The 26,751-nt window shown below is 42.5% G+C and overlaps 1 protein-coding gene across 4 annotated transcripts in view; it reads left to right on the forward strand.

The window, feature by feature from the left end:
• ANKRD13B (ankyrin repeat domain 13B) overlaps positions 1 to 26,751 on the forward strand; it is a 279,821-nt gene that overhangs the window by 5,630 nt on the left and 247,440 nt on the right. Inside the window, exons 1-2 of one of the 4 annotated variants that reach the window (XM_085860512.1) lie at positions 5,596 to 6,313; positions 19,987 to 20,967. The exons of the other annotated variants lie outside the window; for them this stretch is intronic. Coding sequence (XP_085716638.1) covers positions 20,965 to 20,967 — 3 coding nt within the window. The 5' untranslated portion in view covers positions 5,596 to 6,313; positions 19,987 to 20,964. Of the gene's footprint in view, positions 1 to 5,595; positions 6,314 to 19,986; positions 20,968 to 26,751 lie in introns of those variants that run through there. 4 annotated transcript variants of the gene reach the window in all.

A 26,751-nucleotide genomic window follows, 5' to 3' on the forward strand; every position in this document is an offset into this window, starting at 1 on the left:
TGAAGGGGGTGGTTTTGGGTGGATTATCGGGGGTAGAAAAGATCGAGGATTTGGATGGGGGATGATAAGAGGTGGTGGTGAACAGCTGTTTTGAAGGCCTGGAGGGAAGAATGGGAATGAATAGAGTGAGGGAGTTTATTCGAAAGGCGGACTGTTCTCCTCATGTGTCTGTTCCCCACTGTTTTGTGCTTCCCTCTCCTGTCCCTCTTGTCTCCTGCTCCCCTTATTATACATTCTGTGTGTTAGCTATTATGAGCCTTGACATTGTAAATAAAATAAAATAATAATAATAATAATAATAATAATATAAAAATAACTACTGCGTGGAAGATAACGCCAAACCACCCAGTATAACCCTTGCTAAGAAACATTTGGGAGCACCGATGCTCTGTAACCGAGCACGGTACATCAGAATATACGCAGTGCCTATTGAAAGCCTACACCCCCTTTCAAATATTTCACCTTTTGTTGCCTTATAGCCTGGAATTAAATTGCATTAAATCGGACTTTTCCACCTTTATTTACACATTGAAACCCACAAATTCCACAAATTTCAGAAAATTAATTAAAAATACAAAACTCGAATATCTTGGTTGGATAAGTGTCCACCCCCTATATAAGAGCAATTGTAAATTAGCTCAAGTGGAACCAATCACCTTCAAAATCATACACCAAGTTAATTGGCCTCAACCTGTGTTAAATTGAAGTGATTTAGATGATTTCAAAATGAAATCAGCTGTTCCCATGGGTTTCCTCTGCTGAATAGTGCATTTCACAGCAAAGACTCAACTATGAGCACCAATAAGCTTTCAAAATACCTCCGGGATAAAGTTGTGGAAAGGCACAGATCAGGGAATGGGTATAAATATATTTCAAAGGCCTTGAACATCCCTTGGAGCACAATCAAGACAATCATTAAGAAGTGGAAGGTGTGTGGTACCACCAAGACCCTGCCTAGATCAGGCTGTCCCTCCAAACTGGATGACCAAGCAGGAGGAGACTGATCAGAGAGGCCACCAAAAGGCCAATGGCAACATTGAAAGAGCGACTTGTCCTTATGGCAAACTCTGGTCACTGTGTGCATGTGACAACAATATCCCAAGCATTCCACAAGTCTGGCCTGTACGGTCGGGTGGCAAGAATGAAGCCATTAATCAAAAAAGACCACCTTGAGTCCCATTTTAGGGATGCAAAAAAAAAAAAACACTCGAGATTCTGAAGCCATGTGGCAAAAACTTTTGTTGCCTGATGAAACCAAGATGGAATTTTTTGTGACAAAAATTTTTTTTTCTAATAAAAACGTGATATTTGCCTCAAACCCAACACAGCAGATCACCCAAATAACACCATCCCTACTGTGAAGCATGGTAGTGGCAGCATCATATTTTTGGGATGTTTCTCATCAGCAGGGACTGGGGCACTTGTCAGGATAGAAGGGGAAATGGATGGAGCAAAACACAGAAAAATCCGAGAGGAAAACCTACTGCCCTCTGCAAGAAAGCTGAAATTGGGACGGAAATTCACCTTTCAGCATGACAACGACCTGAAGCACACGGCCAAAGCTACACCGGAGTGGCTAAGGAACAAAAAGATAAATGTCCTTGAGTGGCCCAGTCAGAGCCCCGACCTAAATCTCATTGAAAATCTGTGGCATGACTTGAAGATTGTTGTCCATCAACGCTCCCCACATAACTTAACTGAGCTTGAATAGTTTTGTACAGAAGAATGGTCAAATATTGCCCAATCAAGGTGTGCCAAGTTGGGAGAGATCTATCCCAACAGAATCACAGGTGTAATTGCTGTCAAAGGTGCTTCCACCATGCATTAACTCAGGGGGTGGATACTTATCCAACAAAGATATTCTAGTTTTGTATTTTTAATTAATTTTCTGAAAGTTGTGGAATTTGTTTTTCACTTGGAAGTTGTGGATTATGTGTAAATAAAGGTGGAAAAAGTCTGGTGGAAAAAGCAATTTAATTCCAGGCTATAAGACAACAAAAGGTGAAAGGTTTGAAAGGAGGTGCACACTTTCTATAGGATGAGGAGGAGGGGGAAATTGGGACCAGACTGTGCAGAGCGTTGCTGCTGCTTAAGCAGTCTCCTTGGCTATTGGGCACAATCCTGGATGGGTCGCCACTCCGACACAGTATACCAGCATGCTGGCACTCATTTTGCCAACCTCAGAAGGATGACAGGACAAGTTAACCCCACCTGGTATTAATTCATCAGCTGAGCAGGATTTGAACTCAGGACCCTAGGATCACAAAGCTCACCACCCGAACCATTAAGCCAACACCAGGCATCAGTACTGGCACTACATATATATATATATATATATATATATATATATATTTTTTTATATATATATTAATATATATATATATATATGCACTGTACATATACATATACATGATATTCTATCGGAGAGGAGGAGATTGGGACCATACTCTGTGCAGAGCATTGGTACTGCTTAAGCAGTCTCCTTGGCTATTGGGCACAATCCTGGATGGGTCGCCACTTCAACACAGGATATTCTATAGGCACTGTACATATACATAATTGGAGACCAGTTCCTGCCCGTGCAATGGCGAGTGAAGCCCATCACGATGTGCGTGGCTGTTTGTAATGGCAGCCAAATTGCCCCCTCTTGAGGGGATGAGGATGGGGTAAATAGACATGTAGCACAACCAGCTGGTGAGAATTGACAATCACTTTTTTAGAGCTGTACAGGACAGACATGGAGAATGAAATAAAAGGTTTACTTCCAACCTCCATGTCTCATTCTACAGTCTACACCACCCTCCTCCCCCCTCCCCTTTCTCCTATTCCCCCTTCCCCTTGGTCCACATTTTATCGACGCAAAATTAGGTTGGGAATCTGAGCCTATTACGCCATGGCCTTTAGCCCGTAACGCCCTGTTCAAATATTCATGCCATCACAGTGTGCATCCCAAGAGAAAACCAAGTTTGTAACCAGGTAACCGCAGGTAACTTGTGTCATGTCTCTTCACTGTCTATACCCAAGCGTAACATACAGTGCCGTGGACAAGGCATATATGTACATTGCCTTTAATCTAAAAAGTGTTGCCTATGATCTTCCAAGCTCTCCACGATATGGATTGTCCATGGCTCTCATTATTCAGTGCTGATCGAGATGTGGAGGGGGTACACCTCACGTACCGAGGTGAAGGGAGGGGAGGGGGTGGGCGGTACTTTAATGCACTCAAACATACAGTACCTCTGACATTTAAACTGCAATTAATTAATAGAAAACCTTTCATAAAGACAATATCCTGTTTGCTGAAGGTGCTACTTTGAAGGTTTGAAGACAATATCCTTCATAGCTGAAGGTGACCGGTCACAAGTAACATGTGACCACGAGAGAGTCTGTTTACAGAGCCACAAAGCAAGAGCTGAGATGCAAGGAGCTGCAAGCCACACAGTAACAACTCTCTTAAGATGCAAGGAGCTGCAAGACACACAGCAATGACACTGATCTGCAAGCAGCGCAACCTGCTGTCAAGGAATATCCGAAAAGACAAGACCAATTGCTACCCGCAGTTTTGGCAGCAAGTTAGAATCTTTCAGGGTCTTGGTGATAACCTGCCCATTCTTCGTCCACCAACTCATGTTGGCAGATAGAAAACCAAGCTTAATGTCCAACCATCCAGCACATATACAGTTCATAGACAGGTCAGGACTCAAATGCAGACTAGACAGCTCAAAAGTAAGTTCTCCTGCTAGCTCTGCATCATCCTGTCACACAACTCAGAAGAATCTATAATCACCAAATTTGTGAGGATCATAGTGGAGTGGAAAACGCAAAAACACAACCAACTCAAGGTTTGTTTAATTTTCATTTTCTGCCAAAAATGGGACCAAAGGCTCAGAAGATCCGTGGTCATTCACCTTCTTCCACCAAATTCTTAGATGAGAGCCCAGAGAACATCCTTGAAAACTCTTTGTTCGACACCTGTGATGAACATGTCTGCATATCCCATAACATGACCATTCTGAACTGGAGTCTTCATCAAAGTTTCAGCAAAATCTGCACCAGGGATTCACAAACATTGATTTTGTGCCGACTCAAATTGAGGCATCACATGCTGTTCATGGAACAAGTACCAAATGCAGTTGTCTTTGTATTTCTTTTTATTGTGTAATATTTCCATTGTTAGTCAGCAACGACTGACTGATGTACCGTACTCTGCGTTACAGAGCATTGGTTCTGCTGAAGCAGCTTCTTGGCAAAGGTCCTACTGGGTGGTTCACCATCCCTCTCCCCGAAGTGGTTAGGGCAGGAATTTGGAATTTGTTCAGGGAACCGGCAATTACGCCTACTCTTTGTGAAGGACACTGAGGGAAGATCTTTAACATCCACCAACTAATGCGGGCAGATGGGACGCCCAGTTTAACGTCCATCCGAGGGACAGTTTAATGTCGGTATTCAAACCCATCTTAGACGACTTAGAAGCGGGTGTGTGCACCTCTAGTCTAGGCTATCTTGCCAGTCATAATCATGAACTTGTTTCCGTTAAATTATTTGAGAGTATTCATTTTGTTCTGGTAGGGCAATGTTTCCCTCTTAGGAAGGGATATTGCACTACTTGTACTGTTCAGAGGGAGTGTCCTTGGCTTAAAGCAATCTAGTCTGAGTTCAATTCCCAATCCAACTCTAAACTGTTGTTGTAGTGCTTTGCAGGTAGAGCATTACAAGATAAGTATTGTGAGGGACGTTAAGCTTCAGAGGGATGTTAAGCCAGTTGTCTTACCTGATAGCATTAACTTGTGAGCATTAAAGATCCCACGGTAGCCTTTGAAGAGAGTAAGCCAATGCGTGTCGGTGCCGTGGTATGATTATAAGCCCTGCTTTCATCCACTGGCATTCCTCTGAAATGATGCAACTGAATCCCTGTTCAATTTGCTGGATAGATACCGTTAGTTCCCTTAACTCTTCAAAGGGTGAAACGAACACCATCCATCTGATGGCACATTTAGGCAGTTGTTCCACGTGCAAGCATTTGTTTGTAGATTATCTTGAAGTGTTTATATTATATATACTGTAGTATACTAGCAGGGCTGACCCGTCACTTCGCTGACGGATCAATTAGTTGTCCTATTTGCAAAAAAATTGCTGCACTGGTCACTTTGGCGGCGTCACTTTGTGGATTCAAAACAGCCTATGAGGCCACGGACACATAACCCATGTGACTTCCCTCACAAGGTTGTATCTATAGCCTGAGTTTGGAGTTTATAACTTCCACCTCTTCTCCAAACCCCCTCACCCTGACCACACGTCCATTGCTGCGAGAAATGTTTTCCTCACACGATGTCCCCGGTTACCTCTGGTTATTATTTTTCCCACTTTGACAGGCCCCTCCATTTTGGGTGAGGATAACGAAAGGAAAACCAATTTACCCATGCATATGGTGTTTTAACCCATCCCCCCTCCCCATCCCCATCCTTACGTCAGGCTCCCTCCCCCCCCCCTTTCCTTTCATCCTGATGTCCCTTCCCACTAGAAATGTTTCAAATATGATGAAAGGCTTTGACAGGCCTCCTCCGTTTAAAAGAGGGCGGGGGGGGGGGGGGAGAAGACAATGAGGACAAATTTACCTGTGTGAAGAGTGCTTTAACCTCAGCGTTGCCCAGGTAAAACAGGAAATTGTAATACCCTCTGCCACCACGAACAGGTGGCGCCACACGGTACACATTTACTTTGAGAATTTGGTGAGAATGCCACCACGAACAGTACACAGTCTTTTGGGGTCAGACGGATGGACAGACACTTCTGCTTTATGATATAGATATATCTATTCTAGCAAATGCCAACGTGTGTGTGTGTGTGTGTGTGTGTGTGTGTGTGTGTGTGTGTGTGTGTGTGTGTGTGTGTGTGTGTGTGTGTGTGTGTGTGTCAGTGTGTCAGTGTGTCTCCTCCATATCTGCAAAACTATAAAAACCTAGCAGCCTGAAACTTTGCCTGCCTACTAAGAAAACTCCAAGGAAGTGCAAGACTGAAAATTGGGTGTTTGGGTTAATTAAAACACCCCTTTGGAAGATAATTAACGGCCTCATTTAATTATATACTTCATCAGGCGATCCTCGGCCACCTCGCTCTCTGGGGGCTTACGGTGTTTCCTTGGTAACCTCGCTGGGGTCTGAAGCCGCCATGTTTTTCGCCTGCTCAACCATGCCTTGACGTGGAACCGGCCGCAATGGTTTCTTAACGATAAAGTGTTTTTTTTTCACTTTCCTCACTCATATTATCGAATGCCTGTTCATCATAGCTATGAATCACTGGGTACATCACTTTAGTAAGTATATCGTTTTCAAATTAGGAGCTTGGAGTGATTTCATGCATTATATGATACGATTTTCCACAATGTACTCTCACGGACTCGTTAAAGTATATCATCGAAATATTATTTCTGTTTTGAGGATTGGATATCGTTCGGACTACATAAGTGCCAAAATCTGGAGTGAAATCTGAAAATTTAAATATATAAAACGAGTCTTATAAGTAAGCTGATATACCAATTTATTTTCAGCAAGCAAGGCTATGTTCCTTCCTCCTCCATAGATACAAAAGAAAATGTAAAATTTCCAAAGCATTAAACTCACCTTTTTCTACTGTTTGGAGAATTATATTGAGTGAACAAAAAATTTCGGAACGTACCAAAATTAACGAGGTTCATTGAGCTGTCTGGGAATGATTTAATGCATTCACTGCTCGACCTCCCGCCCTGTCCCCCAGAGGGACTGCCCATCCACAGCATCTGCCAGATCTGTGTCCATATTTTCGGAGGTTTTGCAAGGTGCTCTACAGGGAATGAAAGCAAATCTGGTGAAAAACGGACATTTTAAAAGAAAAGTTATAAGGTTTGCACGGACCCCGAACTGATGTACCACGTGACACGTGCACAGATGAGCAGTCAAGACGGCGGATTCTCTGCAATGTTTATTTCACGGGCGATTTAACTTTGCGATGTCTCCAGCATTGTTCTGCAGTAAGTTGCAACTCTTTTGTGCATAAAGTCATTATTTGAACGAATTCATTTTATTTCATTAACTGCTGTGTGAGCAGAGAAGGCCGCTTTAAAGTTGAAGGGATCATATATGATATGCAGCGACAGCCTAGCCAATCATTCTTTATCAACTACTTCATTGGAGTGCTTGCATGAGTGCTTAAGCCACTTGCCGAATGCCTTACAGTCGATAGCAGTACTGCGCTACGTAATTTTGAACAAATAGTTCACTCTCTGCGGACGCTTTTGCCATGCCACAACATTCAGATTGAGTGGTTCATGCTCCGTCACACTGAGTGAGGGGTTCGTGCTCCGTCACCCTGAGCGAGGGGTTCGTGCTCAATCACACTGAACGAGGGGTTCGTGCTCCATCACCCTGAGCGAGGGGTTTGTGCTCCGTCACCCTGAGCGAGGGGTTCGTGCTCCGTCACCCTGAGCGAATGGTTCGTGCTCCGTCACCCTGAGCAAGTGGTTCGTGCTCTGTCACCCTGAGCAAGTGGTTCGTGCTCCGTCACACTGAGCGAGTGGTTCGTGCTCCGTCACACTGAGCGAGTGGTTCGTGCTCCATCACCCTGAGCGAATGGTTCATGCTCCGTCACCCTGAGCGAGGGGTTCGTACTCCGTCACCCTGAGTGAGTGGTCCGTGCCCCATCACCCTGAGCGAATGGTTCATGCTCCGTCACCCTGAGCGAGTGGTTTGTGCTCCGTCACCCTGAGCGAGTGGTTCGTGCTCCGTCACCCTGAGCGAGTTGTTCATGCTTCATCACCCTGAGCGAGTTGTTGTGAAATAATACCCGATTTCCGAGCCGTTTGCTGTATTAAAGTGTTTTATAAATTACCCAGCCAATTTTTTTCCATCCGTCACACGCCATTGTTTATAAAGGTTAATGTTCATGAACATATCCCTGAAATGTCGATATAATGTAGCATTGTTTTTCAGTAAAAGCTACTCATGGTTTTTGGGGTGTTGGCGAGATCAGCGAAGTGTGTGTGTGTGTGTGTGTGTGTGTGTGTGTGTGTGTGTGTGTGTGTGTGTGTGTGTGTGTGTGTGTGTGTGTGTGTGTGTGTGTGCGCGCGTGCGTTGTTCATATATATACATATATATATATATATATATATATATATATATATATATATATATATATATATATATATATATATATATATACATATCTCTCTGTGTCTGTCTCTGTCTGTCTCTGTCTGTCTCTGTCTGTCTCTGTCTGTGTCTGTCTGTGTCTGTCTCTGTCTGTCTCTGTCTGTGTCTGTCTCTGTCTGTGTCTGTCTGTGTCTGTCTCTGTCTGTGTCTGTGTCTGTCTCTGTCTGCCTCTGTCTGTCTGTCTCTGTCTGTCTCTGTCTGTCTGTCTCTGTCTGTCTCTGTCTGTCTGTCTCTGTCTGTCTGTCTCTGTCTGTCTCTGTCTGTCTGTCTCTGTCTGTCTCTGTCTGTCTGTCTCTGTCTGTCTGTCTCTGTCTGTTCTGTCTCTGTCTGTCTCTGTCTGTCTGTCTCTGTCTGTCTGTCTCTGTCTGTCTCTCTCTCTCTCTCTCTCTCTCTCGTGGTTATGTCTGGATGGTGCTTGTCTCCGGATGTGTCCGGAAGGTGTTTATGACTTGTCCGGGATTGTCGCCAGATGTGTCTGGATGGGAGTTTGTCTCCGGACGTGTTCAAGCGGTGTTTGTCCCCGGCCAGCTTGGCCCTGGACGCGTCCAGGAGGTGTTCGTCTCCTGACGCGTCTGGGTGGTAATTAACGCTCCACTTCACGTCTGCCTTCCTTGCTCTCACCTCACACTGTCTTCCCTTCCCCCCAACCCTCCTCAATCCCCCAATTCTCCTTGCTCCCTCCTCTCTCCTCTCTTTCCGGTCTCTCTCTCTCTCTCTCTCCCCCAACCCTCTCTTCCCCCTCCTTTTCTCCTTCCCCCCTTTAGTATTCCTGTCAGAAAAGCGACAGGTATTATTTGCTCGGATCTAATATAGAAAGCTCTTTCGAACCACTGACTGATATTAAAAATCGGAACCTTCCGGGTAACGTAGAAAGCTGAAATTTTGCTTGCCGATGGACATCGATGGCAGTACACCAGAAATAAAAAATACTCACAGAATCGTTGGGGAGCATGCACGAATGAAAATATAAATAAATGAAATTAATAAAGAGAAAATAAAATGTAGGTGAGCGACCTGAGACAATGGGGAAGCACGGTTCGTGTGCTTACCCAATGTGCAAGCACACCCTGCTTGTGTACATATAAATATATACACATATATATATATATATATATATATATATATATATATATATATATATATGTATATATATATATATATGTATATGGTGTCCCAAAAATATATTCAGCTTTTCATCTGCAAAGAGGATGGTCATAACATATATTTTTTAAAAAGATATATGGCAGTGGGAGAGGGGGGAGGGTAGAAGTGTGCAGGTGAGAGTTGGAACTCTGAATGTTGGGACGATGACTGGCAAAGGGCGAGAGTTGGCTGATATGATGCAGAGAAGAAAGGTGGACATACTGTGTGTACAAGAGGCCAAGTGGATGGGGAGTAAGGCGAGGAGCATTGGAGGTGGTTTCAAACTGTTCTACCATGGTGTGGATGGGAGGAGAAATGGTGTCGGGATAATCCTGAAGGAAGATCATGTCAAGAGGGTATTGGAGGTAAGGAGAGTGTCTGACCGAGTGATGAGTGTGAAGTTGGAAATTGAAGGGGTGATGATGAATGTCATCAGTGCATATGCCCCACATATGGGGTGTGAGATGGAATATAAAGAAGATTTCTGGAGTGAGTTAGATGAAGTGGTGGAGAGTGCATCCAAGGATGAAAGAGTGGTGATTGGACCATATTTCAATGGGCATGTTGGGGAAGGGAATAAAGAGGATGAGGAGGTGATGGGGAGGTACGGTCTCAACAAGAGAAATGTGGAAGGGCAAATGGTGGTAGAGTTTGCAAAAAGAATGGAAATGGCAGTGGTAAATACGTATTTCAAGAAGAAGGAGGAACACAGGGTGACATACAAGAGTGGAGGAAAGTGCACACAGGTGGATTACATCTTAAGCAGGAGATGCAACCTGAAAGAGATTAGTGACTGTAAGGTGGTAGCAGGGGAGAGTGTAGCTCGACAGCATCGATTGGTGGTCTGTAGGATGATTTTAGAGGTGAGGTTGAGGAAGAGAGTGAGGGCTGAACCAAGGACCAGATGGTGGAAGCTGAAGGAGGAAGACTGTTGCGTGAAATTTAGGGAGGAGGTGAGACAGGCGTTGGATGGTGGTAAAGATGGGTGGGATGATTGGGCAACTGCAGCAGAAGTGGTGAGGGAGATAGCGAGGAAGGTATTTGGTGTGACATCTGGACAGAGGAATGAAGATAAGGAGACTTGGTGGTGGAACGAGGAAGTACAGGAAAGTATAAGGAAGAAGGGGTTGGCGAAAAGGAAGTGGGATAGTCAGAGAGATAAAGAAAGTTGGCAGGAGTACAAGGAGTGGCGGCGAAAGGCAAAAAGAGAGGTGGCAAAGGCCAAGGAAAAGGCAAATGACGAGCTGTATGAGAAGTTGGACACAAAAGAAGGGGAAAAGGATTTATACCGATTGGCAAGACAGAGGGACCGAGCTGGGAAGGATGTGCTGCAGGTTCGGGTGATAAAGGACGCAAATGGGAATGTGCTGACGAGCGAGGAGAGTGTGTTGAGAAGGTGGATGGAGTACTTTGAGGAGCTGATGAATGAAGAAAATGAGAGAGAGAAGGTTGGAAGAGGTAGAGATAGTGAATCTGGAAGTGAGGTAGATCAGTAAGGATGAAGTGAGGACTGCTATGAAGAAGATGAAAAGTGGAAAGGTGGTTGGCCCAGATGGTATACCAGTGGAGGCATGGAAGTGCTTAGGAGAGATGGCAGTGGGGTTGTTAACCAGATTGTTTAATAAAGTCTTGGAAAGTGAGAGGATGCCGGAGGAGTGGAGATTAAGTATACTGGTTCCGATTTTCAAGAATGCCAAGGGTGCCAAGAGAGGAGTTGTGGCATTGTATGAGGAAGTCGGGAGTGGTGGAGAAGTATGTGAGGATCGTGCAGGATATGTATGAGGACAGTGTGACAGCGGTGAGGTGTGCGGTAGGAATGACGGACCGGTTTAAGGTAAAACTGGGATTGCACCAAGGATCGACTCTGAGCCCTTTCCTGTTTGCAATGGTGATGGACAGGTTGACGGATGAGATCAGACTGGAGTCTCCATGGACTATGATGTTCGCGGATGACATCATGATCTGTAGGGAGAGTAGGGAGCTGGCTGAGGCGAGCCTCGAGAGGTGGAGGTATGCACTGGAGAGAAGGGGAATGATAGTCAGTCGGAGTAAAACGGAGTACATGTGCGTAAATGAGAGGGAGGGTGGTAGTATGGTGCAGTTGCAAGGAGTTGAGGTGGGGAAGGTGGATGGGTTTAAATACTTGGGATCAACTGTCCAAAGTAACGGAGAGTGTGGGAGAGAAGTGAAAAGAGAGTGCAGGCAGGATGGAGTGGTTGGAGAAGAGTTGCAGGAGTGATTTGTGACAGAAGGGTAGCTGCAAGAGTGAAGGGGAAAGTACATAAGACGGTAGTGAGACCAGCTGTGTTGTATGGTTTGGAGGCGGTGGCACTAACAAAAAGACAGGAAGCGGAGCTGGAGGTGGCAGCGTTAAAGATGCTGCGATTCTCATTGGGAGTGATGAGGATGGATAGGACAAGAAATGAGTGTATTAGAGGGACAGTGCAGGTAGGACGGTTTGGAGACAAAGTGAGAGAGGTGAGATTGAGATGGTTTGGACATGTGCACAGGAGGGAAGCGGAGTATATCAGGAGAAGGATGTTGAAGATGGAGCCACCAGGCAGGAGGAGAAGAGGAAGGCCAAAGAAGAGGTTCATGGATACGGTGAGGGCGGACATGCGGGTGGTTGGAGTGTCACTGGAAGATGTGGAGGATAGAGCGAAATGGAGACGGTTGATCCGCTGTGGCAACCCCTAACGGGAGCTCGCCGAAAGAAGAAGAAGAAGATATGGCTGGATAGAAAGTTGAAAGGTTGAAGTTTATTGCACCAATGTCAAAATTGCCACCAAAATTTAAATTTTGGGATAGAATTGTCATTTTCTTTTCGACCACATGTTCGACGTAGGCTCCACGTTGTCCGATCACTGCCTGCAAACGCGTTGTCTTGTTCTCCATCACTTTGGGAAACGTTTCTTGAAGGCCCTGTCACACCTTGACAATTTAGCCAGCATATGCCGTCGCATGAAAAATTTGTCTAAAACGCTGGCACACTTCGAATACGTATGGGTAAGTTTTGTATACTGTTACGGTGCCGGGGTTGGCCGGCAACCGACCGCTCTGACGGAGCCGCAAGTCGAGTCGGCCCGACCAATCGCCCAGAATATAGATCGCCGCCCGGATAACTCTGAGTCTTCGGGTCCTTGTACAAGAACCAAAATACGCCAATGGGCAGAGCACGTGGGGGTAGGGTCCATTGCCAATCTTCAAAGTACCTAAATACCCACGTGATCCAACGACCGGGAAATTCCACCCTCGACGGAACTCGTACATACGTTCGCACCCAAACACCCAAGAAATGGTGGCTGAGGCCTTTAATAAGGGACTCCAGCTTGGAGGACAGGTGAGCTGAAACCCAGAACCTATCTCGAACCACTCCACCTCGTGTGGTCTTCAAGTTGTTCGGACCCGGGCTCCAGCGAGAGCAAGCTGGATCCAGTCGCCGTGAGCCGCGATCCTTCCCGAGCTCCCGCGAATCCTCCCGTGCTTCTCAACACATGCTGATGAGACGAGGCGCCGATCCTTCCCGTCGATGCGTCGCTTCCCCGAGGAACCACCTCCATGAAGAGGTCGATGAGTCACACCAAGCCGGGAACCAAAATGGAGAACAAAGAGCTCCACGAACCAAGAAGAAGAAGCCACCACCCGCAACACGAGTCGAGCAACCGGCTCAACTCTCTTCCAAACAAAGCAGCTCTCCAAAAAGTCTCCACCCGAGCCAAGCCGAGGACGAAGCTCCCTGAGCCACCAACCCACTCGAACCAAGCAGGACCCGAAGGCCTGCTGAACAACCAAAGCAGAAAGCCTTCACAAGGCCTCCTCTCTAACCCAAGCCAAGCAGGACTCGACGGCCTGCTGAACAACCACTCCCCAGCAGAAGCAAAAAGCTTCCGAAAGCCTCAACCCTAACCCAAGCCAAACAGGACCCGAAGGTCTGCTGAATAACCACTCCCCCACTCCCAACACGAACAAAGAAAGGATCTCCTCTTTATCCTTCTGCGCCCCCTCCTCCGCACCCAGCGTGACTCATGCCCTCGTGATCCATCCCCCGCTCAACCACGGGTGTGAGGGAGTTGTTGGCGTCATGAATCACGGGACGGAAGGGCTCTTCTTTCTCTTCGAAGAAGAGGGGGTGGGACGTCTCCATTGTTCGCTCCCTAACTACTAAATCGATCCGCAGCGCATCTAATCGATTTCTAAACATTTAAACAATGGAAGGTGAGCTATCGAGGGAACAAGCACTTATCGACAGAGTTGACTAAAGGAACCTGTATGTTGTGTGCAATCGAATTCCAAATTCGTAACAATACGTTAAGAGCACGCTGGCATACGTGATAGTATGCTGACATACGTCTCAGTACGCCGAGCTGTTAGACAAATTTTCCATGCTTGAAATTTTTCGACGTATGCCAGCGTATGACTCACACGTTCCGCATACGCTAGCCATAAGTTGTAGGCACGTTACGCGATCGTTGACACACATCGACACACGTTACTTGTAAGTTACTCATAAGTTGAAACACGTCGAGGTCATGTTTAGCATACCCGAAACTTATTTATAACCTTTGAGTAACGTGTTGTAGGCACGTTACGCGATCGTTGACACACCGACACACGTTACTTGTAAGTTACTCATAAGTCGAAACACGTCGAGGTCATGTTTAGCATACCCGAAACTTATTTATAACCTTTGAGTAACGTGTTGTAGGCACGTTACGCGATCGTTGACACACCGACACACGTTACTTGTAAGTTACTCATAAGTCGAAACACGTCGAGGTAATGTTTAGCGTCAGTGTTCCAGACTCCCTGGGTTTTTTTTTCGGTATAACGGTGATGTTGACTCGATTTCTAGTGCGGTTAGCCGCTCAACGATTTAAATCATAACCGCACTAGAAATCGAAGTGTCAACATCACCGTCATACCGAAGAAAAAAAAAACCACGGAGTCTGTAACACTGACGCTAACCATTACCTCGACGCGTTTCGACTTATGAGTAACTTACAAGTAATGTGTGTCCACGTGTGTCAACGATCACATAACGTGCCTACAACTTATGGCCAGCGTATGCGGAACATGTGTCATACGCTGGCATATGTCGAAAAATTTTCAACATGCTGAAAATTTGTCGACGTACTCGGCGTACTACGATGTATGCCAGTGTGCTTCAGAGTGTTCTTAACGTATACAAAACTTACCCATAACGTATTCGACGTGTGCCAGCGTATTCGGCAAAGTTTTCATACGTCGGCATACGCTGGCTAAAACGTCAAGGTGTGACAACGGCTTGACACTTCGATGTCTAGTGCGGTTATGATTTGAATCTTCGAGCCGCAGCCTGTTAATAGCCTACACCACGTGATCGTCGGCGATACGCTGCCGCGTGCTATGCATAAGTTAGACTATCGTTGGGCATAGGTTGTGAACGCCAACAACACGCTCAGCATTTGTTGATACAAGTTATCTATATGTTATCGAAACGTTCTGTGTACGTTACTAAGACGTTATGCATACGTCCAAAACTGGAAAAAAAATCGATAGTTCAGCGTATGCCAGCGTTTTACATACATTTTGATACCTTGCATACGCTGGCCAAAACGTCAAGGTGTGACAGGGCCTTGAGGAATGTTCTAGATTTCTCGGTGGATGTTTTCCAATGTTAAACGTTCAACGTCTTGTTCAACGTCTTGGATGTTCAACGTCTTCGTGGAGGGAGATAAAGCGGCCCTCAAAATGTTGGTTGAGAAAACGCCTTGTTCCCCTGGCTGTACGGGGCGGTGCCACATCCTGCTGGAACCTCTGGGTTCTCATCTGGATCAGGTTGTTTCTCCTACGGGCCTGAGTACATAACTCAGGCAGATAGAATTCCTGAATCATTTCGCGATAGTTCCTCTGGTTTACCGTGCAAGTGCATCCCTGGTCATCTTCAAAGAAGTATGGACCAATTATCCCATACCAACCAACCGCCTCCCACATGGTGACTTTGAGAACAGATCGAGGCACCAGTTCAGTTGATGCATTACCAGGATTTTCAGTTCCCCAGTACCGAAAGTTTTGCTTGTTTACCTCCCTGGACAAGTGAGCATGGCATTCATCCATCATGTGAAGTTTTTTGAGGAAGTCTGCATCTTCCTCCAACTTTCCTGAGAACCAATTTGCAAAGTCTAGTCGTTTGCGTTTCTATTGATCAGCAAGCACCGTTTCCGTTTGAATTTTGTACGGAAAGGCATGAATGTATTGGCGAAGGATCCCCTGAACAGTGCTCTTATGAATGTTTGTCACGGCAGAAAGTCGTCAAATCGATTTTTTTGGACTTTTTTGAACAGCCGCCTGTCTCACCATTTCCACATTTTCTTCACTACGACCTGTCCTCTACTGACCACTGTGACCCTTGTGAAGGTCAAAGATGGTTCCCACATTGGTAAGCTTTGTGATGGTGCACTTTATTGTCCGAAAGTTTGGTGTATGGCGCAAGTGGATACTGAAACATCTCGAGTAAAGACGTTGCACCTGTATGACACTTTTCGTCTGGTGCCAAAGTTCAACAATTTTCGTCCGTTGTTGTACTGTCAGTCTTGGCATTTTTTCTGGGGCTTGCTTGGTATCAAAATAAACTTCAGGGTCTCTGCAACAAGAAATGAAGCATTAGTGACAAAATTACTGCATTTTTAGGATCAAACGAAGCATTTTAAAAGTTGTATATTTTTTTGTGACACCATATTCTGAATATATATATATATATATATATATATATATATATATATATATATATATATATATATATATATATATATATATATATATATATATATATATATATATATATATATATATATATATATATATATATATATATATATATATATATATATATACATACATATATACTGAAACACAAAAGAAACTTACCACCATTTACACCTTCAAATATCAACAATAACACTGCGTGTAGTAAATGTGTGGACTTATTTGTGGACAATAGTGTCCTCACTGTCAGACAAAACGGTCACGGATGGTCACTTGAACCTTCAATGGTCACTTCATAGCACAGCTGTTGAACAGCCGTTTTGACTGTCAGTGAGTAGCCAAGGGGTAGGGGATGATTTTAATGAGCTGCACGTGATGTCTTGATATTGGCTTTAAAAAGGCCAGTGCAAAATGGGCATTTCAATCAACATGCCACAATTGTCAAGGGATCAACGGCAGTGTGCCTTGGGCATACTGCAAGGCGGATTGAGCTACTGTGAGGTGGCACGTCACCTTGGCTGTTCACACCAGACGATATCGGCCCTGGTGGACAGAGACACCCTCCACAACTCTGCAGACAGACCTCGATCAGGGAGGCCAAGAGTCACCACTGCAAGGCAGGACAGGCAGACGGTCCTTAGTCAGATGGCTTCAGACATTGAGGACTGAGTGGGACAGAATCCAGCAGCAATCCATCCAAAGACTGGTAGGCAGTATGCGCCGATGATGCACTGCCTGTATCCAAAACAATGGTGGCCACACACGCTATTGAAAGGGGACTGACATTGCACCCTGTGCTGTTCTGCACTGTAGAACAAACTTATGAGATGGTGTATCTTGGTCAAAAACTTGACATGTCGTCAATAAAATGCCAATGTTTCAATTAGCAATTTTTGGTTTGTTTTATTTTGAACTGTTAGAATTTTATTACATTTCAAACAAGTGGTAAGTTTCTTCTGCATTTCAGTATATCTATGTGTGTGTATATATATATATATATATATATATATACATATATATATATATATATATATATATATATATATATATATATATACATATACATACATATATATATATATACATATACATACATATATATATATATATATATATATATATATATATATATATATATATATATATATATATATATATATATATCTGAACCAAACTCGCAAACTTGATGAGGCAGCAAGGCACAGATCGAATCCCATCACAGCACTTGCTGCATGACTTGCCAGCAACAAGGGTCGCCTGCCATGCGAACACATTGTCTCTGCCCTGCTGATCACCAGTCAGAGGTTTGCACCCAGGAACATTAAATTCAACGAAAGAAGCGTGCTGATTCAGAGTCACCGTGCTTCTTTTGTTGCATAAATAAATAAACATATATATATATATATATATATATATATATATATATATATATATATATATATATATATATATATAACATATGTATCAAGACCCAAAGAGGTTTAATTTTCACTATGAACCCCCAAATGCAGGATAAACCTTGCAAGGCGAAGGATGTCCAATCTTGGAAATATGGTCTGCCCAAGAAAGATCATGGTTGATGGTAAAATCCAATAGTTTGAGTGAATTAATCTTTCATAGTGGTTTGTTTCGGAAGTAGGTAGGAGGCTATGCCAGATGGTCCTTTCTTGGAGACAGGGCGAGTGTGTGGGATTCGTCAGGGTTGAAAGACGTATTCCAAGTGTTGGACCAGCTCCTTATTCTATCCAGGTCTGCAGAAAGTGAAGAGCCTGCTGCCTTCCTGCCTGAAGAATGAGAGGGTTGAATCATCAACAAAGAGATGGACAGTATTTTTCAGGGAACCCAGAACCAGAACGATCAATGATGAAAATGAGGAACAAGGCTGGGCTCAATACACTGCCTTGGGGAACTACAGTTCACTCACTTGGCGAGCAGTATGTCACTCATTGATTTTTCAGCTGGCTGAACATGTCTACAAACCAACTTACCAAACAAAGCATTTTACAGATTCTTCTTATTGTTGTTGTTAGAAAAGTACAGATTTAGACATTGAAACCATCCAAGCTTGTTTTAATTTTTTTGAGTACCTACTCAATCATTGCTTGCCATATATCGGTGGGGTTTCATTCCTGTACCAGTAGGGGACACTGAATCTTCAAGAATGCTATTATATGTGAAACGAATGGGAAGTCACTTGTGAAATTCTTCAGGTATTTTATGTCTGTAAAGCCAGTGTACTCGAAGTAAAATATGCTGTGCATATGTTAAGCATAACTATCTATTTCCAAATTTGTAATTTTCTTGCAAAACCTACATTCCAGTCATTTTTGGCTGTCTTCATGCACCTGCAAACCCCAGGATTACATTAGGTGTTCACGGAATTAACTTGAAGCATTGAGTGTTCTGAGCAACTATAGTGGCATGGTGGTTAGTAGACATAGAGGATGTTTAGGTGAGTAAGGTCAAACAGGACTGATAAGAAGGAAAAGGGGAAAGAGAAAAGGGAATGGTCACATTTCTGCTGTTGTAATCATTATATGGAGCAGTCGCACCATACTGGAATGATAAATGAACACCTTGGTATAACAAATATGAAAAAGAAAATAAATGTAATGATTGGTCAAAACAGTGCAAGAATAAGCAATTCCTACATCACTAATCCATTGCAAAATTAATTAATCCTGCTCTATCAAAGCTGCAGCCTGTATGGAGTTTCCGTTTTGTTACGTCCGCCACCGAAGGTAGACAGAGGTTATGTTTTCACCCCTGTCTATCTTTCATGACTCATTTCTTCCCATCATAAAGTTCTCCATCACCTCCTATATGGACTGTAAATCCACATTGGTCCTAATCACTTGTCAAAGATGGACTAAACAATACCATTGGAAAAACTGAGAACACTCTCCATACACGCTTTAATAACCCACAGTCAGAGATTACAAATATTCACACCAATCAGGGAAAATCTCAACCTTTCATCTTACATTTTAATCTAAAAGATCACTCTCAATGGACGATATTCAAATCTCTGCCATAGAATCAATTGCAAATCAATCACACACCACGATTCTGAGACGCGAGTCTTTTTGGATAAACAAACTTCAGACAAAGACCCCTGAGTGCCAGATGATATAAATGTTGACGATTAATGCATGTTTCAACTCATTCATTCTAGAGTACATCAACTCATTCACTTAACTTTTTTGAGAATAAGATCCTTTTCATCACTCATATTGATAACGGTTAAGATGACTGGCATTAAGATTGTCTGGGTCTGGAGTTGGAGCCCCTGTCGTTCCGTTAAAATAACACCAGATGGGTGGACTCCGCCTGTCATCCTTTTGATATTGAAAAGGAGAAGGGATAGGGAAAGGAGTAACTGTACAAGGCAGATTGAGTTCGGTTTTTTTTCTGTTGTTTTTGTTGTTTTGAGTGAATAAGAGTTTTTGTTGGGTTTTTTTTGAGCGAGGAGGGGAAAATGATTTAAATGAGTCATCAGAAGTAACAAAACCAGGGAGAAAAGGAGCAAAAACGAAGCACGACGTGCGCACAAAAGGGGAGTAGGGTTACAGGAGTGTCAGATGGTGAAAAAAAAACATTTCAATGACTTTGTTTAAATCTGAGTAACGGACACAAATGTGGAAACGATAAATTTTGAATCGCATGCTATTCACATATACCATGAAATATGTTACACCTACTGCCAAAATCCAGATGGTACACCCTGCTTCATGATGTCCCTTTTGAAAGGACTGTGTGCTCCAAGATGCATGCCCGGCTCTGCCTGCACTGCACCAAAATTGCAGTTTTACCCCCATTCAACTCCAAAGAGAAAAAAATAAATCTGGAACCAAACAGCTAGCTGAGAGCTGAGTGCACTGCCTGCTTATCTATTCTGCCGTTCCTCCGCTTGCAGCACACGGCTTTCCGAAGAGATATCCGATTCAAGAACGAACACGACAACTCTGCATGCTTCGCTTATGGAATATGATGGGTTTGCGCACGTTCACACTGATAAGTCATATATAGTTCGAGAATCACATCATTTCTATTCCTCCCTCAGTTACCTTTCTGCTCTGAAATGGACAGGTGCAGCTCATTCCACAATTGGGAATAGCTCTGGGTTAAGCATCTTTGAATACAGCCGGTATTTCTGTTTCTAATGACCATGCTGCAAATGCCACTGAGTTAATCACTGCTTCTGGCTGGGCTTTGCTGCAGAAATAGAACATTCCCAATTTAGATTTATAATATGGTCATTTTTCTTACACCAATAGGACCTCAAAGCTCTCTCGCCTGGCGAGTCCCTGATTAAGCACTCACGGGCCAATATAACCACACGGAATACTCATGGAGCAGTGGCTTCATGCAAGCTTGGTTTGAATACCACGAATGTAATGTATGATAGCACACAGAGATGGAAAGATGTGTTTTGAATATGAAGGGGAGAAAAAAAACACAAATATTTTGTCATCCATAAATAGCCAGATGCTCTCTCATGGCCCTATTATTGTCGGCTATCTGGGCAGATCGGTTAAGTGCCATTAGCAAGCATCTGCTGGGCTTTGCAAGTCCATTATTACATGCAGTGAGCTTGGAAAACACTGGTCTGAGAGCATGGTAATAGAGCATGGTGAGCTTACGGTGTGGTGTGTCCTACCACTGCAACTTGATGTGGTCGGTTGGAAATTTTGACTGTTTGTCGATGAACGGCTTCGGTCAAAATGCTTCTCTCTAAATGTGTCCATTAAGCTTTATTTCAAAAAAAAATTACCTCCCAAAAAAAATTTTTTTCTTTTAATTCTGCAGCCTGGTGAAAGTGGCCCACACCATTTACTGGGATGAAACAGCTGACAGCTCACTATATGCCAGTACTTCAGCAAAATGCCAATATATGGTAGGATATTAACAGCCTACTATATAAATGAGTAGATCAGCTTGAATGTTTTTGTTTGGCATTTATAGTGATTAAAATGAGGTCACAATTATGATTATAATATGATGTGTTCATAGTTTGATGGACGCAATGTGGTTTTTACTGCAGATTACCCAGTGATGCATGTCGTTTTAATAACTCGCTTTTAAATGTCTCCATGATGAAACTTTGCTGAGTAACCATCATTGTTGTTGTGAAATGGTAACCCATAGATACCGATGTGATTCATACTGTTTTTATACTACGTTATTGTTTTAAGAAAGTGTAATAGTACCCTATAGTCGATTTAGAAAGCTTGTTGTTGGCTGAATGGTGAAGGTGGCTGGCTTAAGATCTTAGGGTCTTGAGTTCGAGCCCCTCCCGATCCTTTAAATACACACCAGGTGGGATGAATCAGCCTGTCATCCTTCTGAGGTCACCAAAATGAGTAGCAGCTTACTAGAAACAGGGGGAACTGCATCAGTGGCACAGTTGTGCTCCCAGTAATGATGCAACCAGCAGACGCAGGCTGGATATGAAATAATAATAGTTAAATTAATTCCCCATGAAAGTAATTTTTGGAATCAAAACCTTGATAAGAGCTATTTCAGTCTTATAAGGAATTGCTCAATTCTCAGACACGTTTATGATGTGTGAGGATGTGTTCCCCATTTATTACTCCGTGCACGTAGGGCAAAGCGGGGTGAAGAAATTGATTCACTCGGTCTGTCTTTAAGTCGATGAGTGAGTAACTACTGAATTTTAATTGAATGTTTTTTTTTCTGAATTGTATTTAACATGAATGAGAACATGAATCGGAACACAAACTTGCGGTTTAGTAGTACAGTACTATGGCTCTGAATTTGGCAAATTGTGCGGCGTGTCTCCCTGTAATGCATGCGCACAGCACCGTAAAGCATTTGCTTCAGGCTCTCTGTCTGTCTGTCTGGCAGTCAAACAAAATTGAAAATAATTCCAAACACGAACGTACTCTTTTGAGGAATGACAAAGGACACAAACAACAGGCACAAATAACTAATTTAACGTTTTCAATAAGGTGGTGGAAAATATGGTGTGTCAATGGCAGCAAACTTCTGATTCATTGTTTTTTTTTCTTCTACATGTTCTAAAACTCTTATTTTACTCCAACTTAATTGTATATTCTGGCAGTCAAACAAATACAAAATTGAATATAATTCCTAACAGGAAACGTATTGTTTTCAAGGCATCAATTTTTTTTGTTTGGCATCCACTTATCATAGTGACACCATCAACATGATCATGTCACTGTGATAAGTGGATAATCATTGAGGGCATCGTAAAGGACACAAACAACAGGCATGAAGAACTAATGTAATGTTTTAAATGAGGTCGTGTTTGAGAGGGTGCATCAATGGCTGTAAACTTCTGATTCAATGTTTTTCTGTTTTTTTTCTACAGCCTTTAAAACTTTTGTTTAATTTCAATATCATTATATATTTGAACACTGTAGAACGCAACTCGCCTTCTTGTCACTTCCAAAAACCTTCAGTTTAGCAGTACTTCGGCAAAATTTATTTTACTCCCTCTTGACCAATCAAATTTGACACTCATGCTCTCAGGGCGAGGGACCTTCGAGATCCTTCTTCTTCTTTCGAAAACTGTTTCCAATAAAATCCCATGTCCAAGTTCCAATTAAGTCCAATGTCCTTTTTCTCAAGACAATGTGGAGTAAGGTATTCCATGAACTCTCGAGTTGATAATGTGTTTTGTTGAACTTACGTTTCAACAGCTTGGATCTCAAAATCATCATCATCATCATCATCGTTCTACGGCCTTTTCCTTGATTGCATGTGTAAGTCGTGGTTCACCTAGTTGCTGTTTTTCCAGGCTGCATGATCCCTTGCTCGTCCTCATGTTCGGCCTTTAACTCTAAGATTGTCTCTCAGCAACACATCCCATGTTTTCCACGGACGGCCTCTAGCTCTCCTTCCATTCACATTCATATCTATACACCTCTTCACACAACTAGCCTCCCACATCCCTTACACATATCCAAACCATCTCAAATGACCTCCACCCCTAACCTCACTCATGCTTTCTATACCAAACCTATCTCTTAATTCCACATTTGATTTCCTCTCCTTCAGTGACACGTCACACATCCACCTCAACATTCTCATTTCATTTAGTTCACACCTCCATTCATCCTCCATTTTGATAACCCATGTTTCGCTGCCATACATCGTCACGCTTCGAACGCAAGCTGCACAAAGTTTTCCCTTTAGACGCAAAGAGTTCCCTTTTGATGTCAATCGGGGTAACAGCTCCCTAAACTTCCTCCAGCCACTTCTAATTCTTGCAATACTGCTGCTTTCACACAACCACCTACACCAATCATATCACCAAGGTAACATTATAATCTATCTACACATCCCAGAGATATATCCCCATAAATTAACCTTTCCTCTCAAACTGGAGTAACTTGTTTACCTGCGCAAACAGCACATTTGAAGTCCACCTGCAGTCTACCCCTGGTGCCACTACACCTCTTGTGCACCCAACAGTTGAAGTATTTAAACAATATTGAATTGCCACCAACACCTTTTCTACAGACAGCACAGGGCCACCTTCCTCTTTTTTTTTCCACAGTTCCTTCTCCCACACCACTAATCAGTACTTTTGTTACCTCTGCCACGAAGGTGAAGGAGGTTATGTTTTCACCCCTCTCTATTTGTTCGTTTGTCTGTGTGCAGGATATCTCAAAAAGTTGTAGATGGATCCGGATGAAATTTTGTGGACGGGTTGGGTGTGTGACAAGGATGAACTGATTAGATTTGAATTTTTGAAGATCCGGATCCGGATCCGATAATTCTTTAAGTGATTCTTCATCATTGATAGGGCAAAACCGATATAGAGCACGATATCTCAAAAAGTTGTGGACGGTTTCGGATGAAACTTGGTGAACATGTTGGGTGTGTGGCCACGACAAATTGGTTCGATTTTGGTGAAGATCCAAAGCTGGATCTGGATACGAGAATTATTTAATTTCTAAAGTGATTCTTCGCCATTGAGAGATAGGGCCAAAAACAATATTCAGCATGATATTTCAAAAATGTATTGGGCCCGATATGTTCCCGTGGATGAGGCATTATGTGGCGGAGCTAAGCGCTCTACCGAGTCCCCTTCCAGTTTTCACTTTCAGTCCTCTGGCCTCCACTGCATATTTACCCATAACCTCTTCCACAATATCAGCTATCAGCACGAGGTCATCAGCATACAGGAGTTCCCAAGGTAAGCCTCCTCTAAGTTCCTGTGATATAGCCTCAAAACCTTGAGGACCAGGATTGTGCTCAACATTGAACCCTGATGAACACCACTTTCACTTAAAAATCCTCACTCTGCACTCCATTTACTCTCACAGAGGTTTTTGAGCCATAATACATTGCCATGACTACCCTAACTAACCAATCCTCCACATGTAACTTTCTCATGGACCATTGCACCACTTCCTGAGGCACCATATCGAACACCTTCTCCAAATCCACAAATATAAAGTACAGTTGTTTATTCTTCCCCAGATGTTTTCCCTGTAATTGCCGAACTATAAAAATTGTCTTTATCGTGCCCCTTCCTGGCATGAAACCAAATTGCATTTCATGTACGTATATTAACACTCTCTCGTCAATTTATAGATGACTCTCTTTCTCTCTCTACCACTTTCATTCCATGGTCCAGCAACTTCAGACCCCAATAGTTGCTCTGAACTAAGGCATCACCCTTCCCTTTATAAATATTCACCATTACACTCTTCAACCAGTCCTCTGGGATAGACGTCTCCCTTATAATTGCATTTATAAATTTAGTGATTAAATTCATTCCAATATCATGAGATGCCTTCAGCATCTCTGTGACAATACCAGTGCTGCCCGCTTCTTTACCATTCTTCATTTCATCGATGGCTTTCTTCACCCATTCATTCTTTATCTCAGGTGGTGGATCCTGCTTGACTGCCTCCAGAATATCCCTTTTCCAAGGGATTTCCTCATTTAGCAGGTGCTCATCGTAACCCCTCCAAGCATTTCTAATCTCCCCATGGTCAACCAGTACATTTCCCATATCATCCTTCACACATTGTCCTCCTATGAGATCCTTATTTTGACTGATCACTTGCTTTGCTATCCTAAATATCTCCCCTCCACTCTGTGCATTATTTATCACATCTGAAAGTGAATTCTGTACTCATTTTTTAGCCTTGTAAACTTCCCTTCTTGCCCTACGATTGGCCACTAAGTATTCCTCCTTATCTCCCTCCCTTTTTTTTTGTCTTTTTTTTTTCCTCCCTCCCTAAACAGTTTTCTTTTTTATTGAATCGCCATATCCATCTCATTATTCCACCACCATGTAGCCTCATGAGTAGGGTAAGAATACTGATTCTGGCTCACTTTGCCCCATGTAAATGAATGGGGGATTTTCAGCGATTTATATTTTTTTTCCCTAAAAATAAATCCCCTTTTTATCCCAAGGTATATTTATTTGTCTCCCCTTTTAACTTGGAGGTTGAACCTCATTGAATTGAACACCTGGGGGTTGAACAGCTCACTCATTGAACCTATAAAGATTTGTTCATTCTTAAATTCCTTCAATAGTTTAATTTTCTTTGCACAATAATCCCCATCTAAAATATTAACAAACAAAACATTTGAATCTTTATATTTTTTAAGATACCCCATTTTGTGCCATTACGAAATGATAAACTTCTCTTAATGCTCTCATCTGACCACCTCCTGAGCCACATATCATTTTGAGATTATAGTAAATTGTTTTTTCATTGTTCAATTGATAACCATCAAAGTTTTCAGTCCATTCAAGGATATTCATTTTTTTCTTTACATCCTCTAACTTACTAGTTTTTAAATTAATTCGCTTATTTGTTTTATTTACCTTTGTTTTAGTTATTTTTTCAATAAGACTTATTTGATATTTTTCACATTCATTATGTTTTCCATTTATATACCAAGACTGAGATTTTCTCCACTCTTTAGTTTGATTAATACTTGGTTTAACCATTTATATATTGTGAAAAACGCGGCGGTAGCCCTTAAAAACCCTAACCCATCTTCCCATCGTTAAAACATAATCTATTTTATACACTCTATCATACAATATCCATATGGAACACAATCTATTCCATTATCTAAAATAAATCTCTTATCATCAAAGGCTCCTAATGCCTTTTTATTTACTTCTTCACTATATATGTTATGTTTATAACTTCTTATTGTATTCATTTTCCTATATTCTTCTTTTCTTATTCATCAAACAATTATAATAATTTCTAAAAGTTATTGATTTCTTTATTACATATTTCTTTATTCCCTTTAACCTCTTATCAATCTGTTCACCATACTTATAAGCATATGCCTTTGCTCTCAATCCAATAAACTCACTCATTACTTTTCCACCCAACTCATCCTTAAACTTACCAATAACCTTTTCATTCTTTTTGGAAAATAACTCACTCTTCTTGCTGAAATTACTTGTATCATATACTCCAATATTTTTCTTCATATCTTCATAAACATCATCAGTTTTTATATCTAAGATAAAACTATCAGTATCCATATACAACAATGAAACATTTTCACCATACTCTTTCTTTAAGTCATTATACAAATAATCATACATCAATATCTTTGATAAATCAAGAACTGCTGTTCCAATATAAATTGGTTTATCCATTACAATACTTTCCTTTTTCATATGAATTGCAGAAAAGTTCTCTGA

Source organism: Eptatretus burgeri, chromosome 16 (genome assembly GCF_056783735.1).
Source record: "Eptatretus burgeri isolate ZD-2024b chromosome 16, Ebu_testis_v1, whole genome shotgun sequence".
NCBI classification, from domain to species: Eukaryota; Metazoa; Chordata; class Myxini; order Myxiniformes; family Myxinidae; genus Eptatretus; species Eptatretus burgeri.